The 9581-nt window shown below is 46.7% G+C and overlaps 2 protein-coding genes across 2 annotated transcripts in view; both read left to right on the plus strand.

Annotated features, from left to right (window-relative positions):
• The first annotated feature begins 494 nt into the window (after positions 1-494).
• The window catches only part of ANKRD46 (ankyrin repeat domain 46), a 40912-nt gene continuing 31825 nt past the window's right edge, over positions 495-9581 (plus strand). The window contains exon 1 of the mRNA XM_045287228.1: positions 495-527. The gene's annotated coding sequence lies outside the window, so the exon portion shown is untranslated. The remainder of the gene's footprint in view (positions 528-9581) is intronic.
• B3GALNT1 (beta-1,3-N-acetylgalactosaminyltransferase 1 (globoside blood group)) lies at positions 3609-5726 on the plus strand. The gene is given in 6 exon segments (XM_013006867.2): positions 3609-3642; positions 4733-4841; positions 4843-4865; positions 4868-5015; positions 5017-5104; positions 5106-5726. Coding segments are annotated over 6 exon segments (1023 nt in total).

Below are 9581 nucleotides of genomic sequence, written 5' to 3' on the forward strand. Positions count from 1 at the left end.
TGATACCAAAGGTTCAAGTAGAAAGCAAATGTATTGAGAATGATGGTAACAAATGTACAAAAGTGCTTGACACAATGGATATAGATATATGGATTGTGGTAAGAGTTGTATGAGCCCCCAAAAAAATGATTTAAAAATTAAAAAAAAAAATTAAAAACCTGGATTTACCTTTGAAGCCTTTATTTAGCTGAGGGCTTGGATGTATACTTAGTAATGGACGGAAGAGGAAATAATTCTTTGGGCCTTATGACACCTCTTCTAGGTCTTTCTCCTCTCTCCAAGCCACTGATTTGGTACTTTTCCCACGTGCGTTCATTCGCAAGGTCGGCTTCAGAGACCCGAGCCGCCGTGAGGACTTCCCGCCGCCAGGGGGCGCGCCGAGCACCGCGGCGCGAGGCCGCTCTGGCCCAGCCCGGCCTTCGCTGGCCTCGGTGGCCGGCCCCTCCCCTCCCCTCCTCCCACCGCAGTCGCCTCTGGGAAGGTTTGGCTGCAGCTGCCGCCGCTGCTGCTTCTCCTGCGAATTAAAGGTACCTGGGCTGAGGCCCGCGGGGCGGTCCGGGGCGGGAGCCACTGACATCTCCCCTGCCAACCCTGCAGGACCGGAAAGCGCGGCCTGGGGGGGTCTGAGGGGCCGCGGCACCCGGGATCCCACGTCCATCCCGCCGGCCGCCGTGGGCCCGGAGTGGCCTGGTCACGGGGTTGTCCAGCCCGTCAGGGCCGGGCAAGGCCTGCGCGGTGGTTTGCCTTATGGTTTGCGTAGGGTGGTGAAGCGGCGGCCGGGCGCGGAGGGCGATTCCTCGGGAGGTGGAGGGGAGCTGCTTGCGGGGTGCCGCCTTGCTAGACCGCGAGAGCGTGTGCGGTGTCAGCCGCAGCTGGAAAGCCCGCGCAGATGATCCGAGTGGCACGGGCTTTTCCAGGGTTTGGACAGCTGGCAGGTCGGGCACACGCAGCCCCTGCTTCCACTCCTCCCCAACAAGCAGTGCTGAGGGGCTGCTGGCTTCCCCAGCACGTTTGCAACCCGGTGCGCCGCCTCGATGGAAAATATACATACATCCTGCTTAAAACGCCCCACCTGCTCCGAATCAGCTACAGAGCACGAAGAATGGGTTTCCTACGGACTGTCGCCTTCATTCTTGAGGAAGTAACAGTGATGCCAACGAGCCTCTTGGCACAAAGAACTCTGCTACGGGGTAAGGGAATTATTGTTAGGTGAGCGTAATAGCTGGGGGAGCAATCTCGCTGCTGGCCTTGTAACCGGTCCAGATTCGAACCCACCAGCTACGCTGTAGAAGAACGATGTGGCAGTCCGCCCCCACCAAGATTAAAGCCTAGGAAACACCCTGGGACAGTGCCATCTGCCCTGTGGAGTCGCTCTGAGTCAGAATGGCATCCATGCTCTTAGCAGCAACTCCTAGCGGGGTTTCAAGTTCCGGGGAAGAATTCTATTATCTTGTAAAGCTGTTTTTCCCCTGAACTTTTTGAAGCCTTCTCTAGTTGAGACATTAGGCCAAGTGCTTTATAGAAGTGCGTTTTATTTCCTCCTCCTGGCTATCCTATGAAACAACCTTTTCATTTTACAGATAAGGAATCTGAGGCACAGAGTCAGAAGAAATTAGCCAAGATCAGACAGCCAGCAAAGGCCCAGTCAGGGCTTGAGCCCCACTTCCCATACTGCACTGCCCATACTTGAGTTGTTACCAAGCCAAGCATGGTAGAGTTCTATTGGGTTTTTGCTTGCTTGTTTATTAATTAATGATGCAGCCAGTGTTATCAGGCGTCAGTTCCTGGGTGAGAGTCCCCCGTCACCTCTTTTTTAATTTAAAAAGGAGTTTGATAAAAAAAAAAAAGTTTACTCATGTAGGATCATAGTCATACAGTAAACTTGGGCTGTGCGCCCCCCCCCCCCCCCTCCGCCAACAATCTCACTGGCATGAAGTTGATGCCATCTCATTGCAACCCTTTAGGACAGTGTAGAACTACCCCTGTGAGTTTCTAAGACTAACTCTTCCTGGGGGTAGAGAGCCCCATCTTCCTCCCACTGAGCTGCTAGTGGTATTCTAACTGCTGACCTTGCAGTTAGCAGCCCAGCATGTAACCACCCAGGCACCAGGGCTTTTGGGGGCCCTGCCTACTCTAGTGAAATCTGTTTGGAAATAGGGATGAGTTTGTGTGGTTGTAGATAAGCTCCAAACTTGACTTCATTTGTGTTTGGTGCTACTTTTACTGGCGTCACGTTGCCTTGGTAATATTCTGACAGCCATGCTGAAGGGAAAGGAACGTTAATTGTTTGACAGTCAAGGAATGTTTCTCAGAATGTAGGAAAGGTGTTGGAGAGACACTGTGAAGTCATGAGGCATCTTTAGAGCAGATTCAGTTCCTATGGAAGATATTAAAGAATTCCCACACTTCCTATCACTGTCAGAGCAAGCTGTATTTCCTATTGTAGAAGGAGGTTAGATAGGGTCCAGACTCTCTCAACCTCATCAAGATTTAACTTTTTGTACTCTACAGTTATATAATACATGTACATATAATGCATATGTAAATACCCATTTACTCTCTGCCTTCCAGTCGATGCCGACCCTAAAGGACAGCGTAGAACTGCCACTGTGAGTTTCTGACACTGTAACTCTTAACAGGAGTAGAAACCCCTATCTTTCTTCCACTGAGCTGCTGGTGGTTTCAAACTGCTGACCTAGCAGTTAGTAGCCGAATGCATAACCACTACAACACCAGGGCTCCAGTTATGTAACTGTATACACATAATGCATATATAGATCCCTACATATAATACATGTGCCATCATATGATGCATATACTCCTACACTGAGTGCTTCCCATGCTCAGGCACTGTTCCAAGCACTAGGAGGAGAAGAATCAACATACAAAATCCCTGTCCTTGTGGGACTAGCATTCCACTGGGGGAGAATGGGGTGGGAACAATAAAGTGGTTCTTTGAAATTGAAGTAACACGTAGTTGCTCATACGGTAATAACTACTAAGAAGAAAAGCAGGAGAGGGGGCAGGAAGGGAGCAGCAGGGGTGAAGTGGGTGCAGTTTTGCAATAAGATAGGCAACCAGAAAGATTGGCACCAAACCTGAAGGAGCGTGGGACAACTAGGAGCACCCCAGGCTGAGAGAAGAGCAAGTGCAGAAGCCAAGGTAGAACCCCCCCAGTCTTGTTGGAGGTCCAGCAAGGAGGCCATGGACTTGAACAGAGGGAGGGAGGCAGAGTAGTAATGAGGCCTGGCCAGGACTGGCTTTCCTCTGAATGAGGAGAGACGTGGTTAGAGGGTTTGGAGTAGAGGAATGATGGATCCAACTTCATGTTCTTGAAGGGTCATCCTGGCTGCAGTGCTGAGAGGTGACTGCAGGGGACCAGGGTGGAAGCAGGGAGGAAGTTAACACAGTAATCCAAGTGAGGGATATTGGTGGCTTTATTCAGGTAATGGCAGCAGATGGAGTCAGAAGTGGTCCTACTGCAGGCAAAAGCCACGTGTGACATGCCTGTTGGAGTAAGGCTGGGGTTCAAAGGTTCAGACTGGAAATAGAAATTTCAAGTAGATCCTATTTTAAACCCATGAGCCTGGGTGAGATCCAGCCAAGAAATGGGGACCAAGCCGGGGTTGTCCATATTCAGAGGTGAGGGAGTGAAAGTACCAAGGACTCCAGAGGCGAAGGGGAGGCCTTTTTGAAGGTAGGAGGGAAAAGAAGTGAGTGCGGAGTACTGGCAGCCGGGAGAAGAGACGTTGTCAAGGAGAAAGTGATCACAATTGTGTCGCCTCCTGATTTTCACAAAATCACCCTGGTGAGCTTGCCAGAGCACTTCCGGGGTGCAAGAACCCGCTGTTGTCAAGCCTGCCCCTGCCTCGTGGCAGCACCATGTGTTACGATAAGTAGAGTTTCTCTTCCCCGTCAGCATTATGGAAGCAGGTCCCCAGGCCTTTCTTCCTTGGTGCTGCTGCCTAGGTTTCAACCTCCAACTTTTGTGTTAGTCTTACCACAGGTCGTGTGTTAATTTAGGAGTCTTTTCAGAGGAGCAGTGGGGAGACAACCTGATGGCGTGGTTTCTAGAGAGAGTAGGTATGAGCAGCTTGTTCGAGGAAGGTAGCCAGCCATGTCTTTATTTTCACCTTCAGCTACCTAGCCTCAGCACTTGGATTTTTTTCCAAATCGATGACTTGTATAAATAATTAACTCTCAGAGCCAATGCATCATAAAGCTTGACCTTTTTTATGTAACACGTTTCAGGACACATATAAATGCGGGGGTAGAGTGGGTTCTCTTGTCACTCACCTTTGCCCTTTGCCTTGGTTTACAAACTTAATTTAGAGATGCTACAAACTGTATGTTTAAAACAACACATGGCAGCTCGGGCGGGCGGTGAGTGTGCGCGGGCCGAAGGGGCTGTCTGCAGGCGGCAGGGATCCGGGACTGTAGCTCCGCCGTGGCACAGGGATTGGCCTCTCTGGAGATGGTTTCTCCTCCCGGACTCGAGGTTGGGGTGGCCAGGCCGGAGGGGCATTCGCTGAAAGAGAGGCTTCACCCACCCACAGGGGTCACCTGGGAGTGCAGCCTGGATTGTGCTTCCGGGGCTCTGGCCTCCATGAGCTACAGGTGCCGGGCTCAGAAATCATTTTTCAATAATTGTTTTTGATTGCTGGACATTCAGCTGGTGAAGTTGAAGGTCTATTACTCAGAAGAAATAGGTCAATAAGGAGGAGAACCTGAGCCTCACGTGCTTCCAAACTGCTGTGGATGACCCTGGCCCTCCAAATCACCCTGCCAAATAAGATGTCACTAAGGTCCCTCAAATGGAGCCTTCTCCTGTTGTCACTCCTGTTTCCTCGTGATGTGGTACCTCAGCCTCCCCACTACAATGTGATCGAACGTGTAAACTTCATGTACTTCTACAAGTATGAGCCAATTTACAGATGAGACTTTCCATTCACACTACGAGAACATTCCAACTGCTCTCATGAAAACCCCTGTCTTGTCATCCTCATCACCTCACACCAGACAGGCCATCAGAGGCACTTGGGGTGAAAAAAAGTCCTGGTGGGGACATGGACTTCTTACATTTTTTTATGAGGCCAACAGGCTGAGAGGAAACACTAACATTGGCCTTAGAGGATGAACACCGTCTTTATGGCGACATAATACGCCAAGATTTTTTAGACCCCTATAACAACCTGACCTTGAAAACAATCATGGCCTTCAATGCCACGTATGTCATGAAGACAGATACTGATGTTTTCATCAATACTGACAATTTAGTGAAGTATCTTTTACATTCAAACCATTCAGAGAAGTTCTTCGCCGGCTATCCTCTAATAGATAATTATTCCTACAGAGGATTTTACCCCAAAACCCATATTTCATGACAGGAGTATCCTTTCAAGGCGTACCCTCCCTACTGTAGTGGGCTGGGGTACGGCATGTCCCGAGACTTACTGCCGTGGATCTATGACACAATGGGTCACGTGAAGCCCGTGAAGTTTGAAGACGTCTATGTTGGGATCTGTTTGAATTTGTTAAAGGTGGACATTCATGTTCCAGAAGACAACAACCTTTTCTTTTTACGTAGGAGCCATTTGGACGTCTGTCAGCTCAGACGTGTGATTGCAGCGCATGGCTTTTCTTCCAAGGAAATGATCACATTTTGGCAAGTTATGTTCAGGAACACCACATGCCACTATAGATCTCACATTTTACCAGACGCCTAGAGTAGGGCAGGGCACTCCGTGGTCAGTGGTAAAGTTGTGCTGTAAAATTCAAATGGGAAACCCACCCAAAGGGTGGTCCACGGTCTTACACAGACAGAAACTCACCAAGAACTCATAGGAGACAGATGTCTCTCACACAGGTGGTTTAACACAGACCCTTTTAGGGTCATGTTCAAAGGAATTGACATCTTATAAAAGAGTTAGGAGATTTTTGCTAATAAACAGGACCAAACAATTGAGATCGTCATTCTGTAGCCATGAACTTCTTACAAGGGTCTCACCGAATTTTGAGCTCATCCACGCATAACTGCCACACCATGCGGAGTTCTAGTTATTGAAGTCTAGTCACTGAAGGGTTTCATGTATGTCTTACATGGATTAGGAATTTTAAAATATTAGTTCTGTGTGATAGATTTAACTAAAGTAATTCGGAACAAAATTTCATCTTTGGATATTCAGAATTTCAGTCTTACGGTATTTCAGAATTATCAATTATTATTCAATATTGCTTAGTTTTTTGTGTTTGAATATTATGGTTGTTTTAATATTGTATAACCAGAACAGTGACTCACCCCTTACACTTAATTTTTCCCCCCAGTTATTTCAGTGGTCGGTCAATTATTGATACCCCATCCATGTAAACTCTTAGGTGTTTATTGCATTTAAGTAACTGCCTTGGAAATCGAGAGGTATTTACCGTGGTAATAATTGCGAAGAGTTCAAGCAAGAAGTGCTGGAGTGCCTTGTTTTGAACAATGGGATCCCCAGGACTTTTAGATGTCACTTTATCGGCCTCATTTTGCACTCGTACATCAACTAGGAGTACGGCAGGATGTTTCCTTTGTGTTTTGGGAAGGACTTAAAGATAAAAGAGAGAGCGAGAGAGCCTGTTGGCCACAGTATTATGAAACAGTGTTATGCGCAAGTATTTGGAGCGAGAAAGGGAAGAGTCACAGTATTCATCCGCTACATGTGTTTTCTCCTTGAAAATAAGTTTGTGAATAAACTGAAAAAAAAGAAAAAACAAACACAACAACCCACACATACACATCACACAAATCGAGACCATGATTGAAGTTTGCTGTCTCAGTAGTAATAAGTACTGACAGTTCTGGAGTGCATCTTTTAAAAAAATCATTTTGTTGGGGGCTCTTACAACTCATAACATTCCATACATCACGTGTACCAAGCATATTTATACGTACGTTGCCATCATCATTTACAGAACATTTTCTACTTTTGAGCCCTTGTATAAGCTCCTCTTTTTCCCCTCCCACCCTCATGAATCCTTGATCAATTAGATATTGTTTTTATTTTTTTGTATCTTGCACTGTCCGTTGTCTCCCTTCACCCACATGAGTGCATCATTTTTATTAGAATTCATTCATGAACAAAATAAGACTATAGTTTTCTATTGCTTATAAAATATTAAAAGTAATACTTCATTGGAAGAAAAATGTGTGAGTTAAATAAGACATTGTGGTATTGTAAGATAGTAAGAGGCAGTATGGTATTATGAGATCCAGAACTCCCAACTCACTGCCGTCATGTCTGTTCCGACTTCTAGGGACACTGTAGGGCAGGCTAGAACTGGCCCTGTGGGTTTGTGAAACGGCATCTCTTTTTGAGAGTAGAAAGTCCAGTCTTTATCCTGCAGATTGGCTGATGGTTTCAAACTGCTGACCTTGTGGCTAACAGCCCAATGTGTGGCTACTATACCACCAGAGACCCTATTGTTATCAGATCCGAAAAAAACCACACTCACTGCCATCGGGGTCAGTGCTGACTCATAGCCCCCTGAAGGTTTCTGAGACGGTAACTCGTTATAGGAGTAGAAAGCCCAGTCTTTCTTCCTTGGAGTTGCTGGCGGTTTCAAACAGCTCAACACGTAACCACTACAGATAGTAAATGTATGAAAGAGAGTGGAATTTTTTTTGGACATGGATTTAACTTCTTGTTTCTGCCTTCAGCAAATTAACGCCACAATCTACAAATGATTAAGGTCTACATACCAAATTTACGAGATTGATTGTGAATCTAAGCTCTTTAACTCACGACTTCTTTAAAGTGTTGAAAAACAAGGATGTTACTTTAAGGACTAAAACACTTTTGATCCAAGCCAAGGTGTTTTTAGTCGCAATATATGCGTGTGAAAGTTGGACATTGAATAAGGAAGACTGAAGAAGGATCGATGCATATTGAACACTGAAAGGACCACGAACTGCCAAAAAACCGATTATGTCTTGTAAGACATGCAGCTAGAATGCTCCTTGGAGGCAAGGATGGTAAGATTTTGTCTCTCATACTTTGGACATGTTACCAGGGGAGTTGAGCCCCTCTCCCCCAAGAGAAGGCCGTCTTGCTTGGTACAGTTGAGGGGCAGTGAAGAAGAGGAAGGCCGTGCACAAGATGGATTGAGACCGTGACCTCAAACGGGGTGAGTGGGAAAATCTATCAAGATACCCCCGTGGAATTCCAAAGTATAGTCACCATAACCTGGATCTCTCAGCTGGGAGTTTCACTGGCCCAGCAGTGAGTTTGGTTTGAGTTTACGGAAGGTAATTTGGTACCGACTTACCCTGCAGTGTTAGAGACACAAGCCCTGAAATGTCATATTGATGGTAACCGTTTAGAAAAAGTATTGAAAATAACCACAAAAGGATAGGACAAGGGAGCCAAAAGGTTCAGTACAGTAAACCAACAACACAAAAGTTAGCAGCACTAATGGATCAAGACAACGAAGGCACTAATGGACACACACACACACACACACACACACACACACTCAAAATAAAAAAATGACATAAGTCACTTCTAATCAGTAATTGCAGCGAATGTAAATGGATCAAATGCTTCAATCAAAAGGTGGAAAATGGCAGAATGAATTTAAAAACACAATCCAATTATATGCAGTGCACAGGAAACATACACACACACAATGCAAACTCATGTCTCTGAGTCATTCTTACCCTAATAGGCCAGCATAGAACTGCCTTGGTTGGTTTCCAAGACTGGAGGTCTTGATGGGAGCCGAAAACCTCAGCTTCTCCCCAGAGAGGCTGTGGGGTTCAAACTGTTGACTCGACAGCTGGTAGCCCAACACGTGACCCACTGCCGCCCCAGGGCTGCTTAGCCAAAGAACATATGTCATAATGATAGAAGGATGCAGTGTGACCTTACCAAAACAGTTGAGGCATTTGCCCTTTGCTGTTGCTTTTAGTCCTAATGGGAGTCAGTAGTTTTGTGGGACTCATCCTGCTTCCTTCATTTAAATCTATTCTCCGAACCCCGCCCCATGCCCTGTTCTACACTAACTGTCCTTGCTGCCACGTGTCCTGATCCTCCGCATGTTCTTGGGTGCCATGGAGTCCACTCTAACTCATGGAAACCTCAAGTGACAGCGTGGACCAGCTCCACAGGGTTTTCTGGACTGTGAGCTCTCCAAGAGCAGATTGCAGGTCTTCTCCTCAAAGCAATTGGGTGGGTTCAAACTGTGGATCTCTCTCAGCAGGCAGGCACTTAGCCATGTGCCACCAGGGCACCTCTGAACCTGGATAGAGAAGGCTGCTTCTTTCCTGAGGCAGGTGGGAGTGGTGTGCCTCAAGACTTAGAAGACTAGAGCGAGCTAAAGAGAGTTAGGGAGAGTTGTGCAGGCAAGTCTCTTTCTGCTTACAGAGCAAAGAGTGAAGCTCAAAGGGGATTAAAGGCCAGGTTAAGAGATCTATGTATTACATCGTTAAAGACAAATGGGTGCATAAACAAATGTGGTGAAGAAAGCTTATGTACCCAACCCCTTGCATAAGCAAATGTTGCAAAGAAAGCTGATGGTGCCCAGCTATCAAAAGATATAGCATC

Source organism: Echinops telfairi, unplaced genomic scaffold, assembly GCF_000313985.2.
Source record: "Echinops telfairi isolate 266 unplaced genomic scaffold, ASM31398v2 ScPeMD7_1;HRSCAF=3_0, whole genome shotgun sequence".
Lineage (NCBI taxonomy): Eukaryota > Metazoa > Chordata > Mammalia > Afrosoricida > Tenrecidae > Echinops > Echinops telfairi.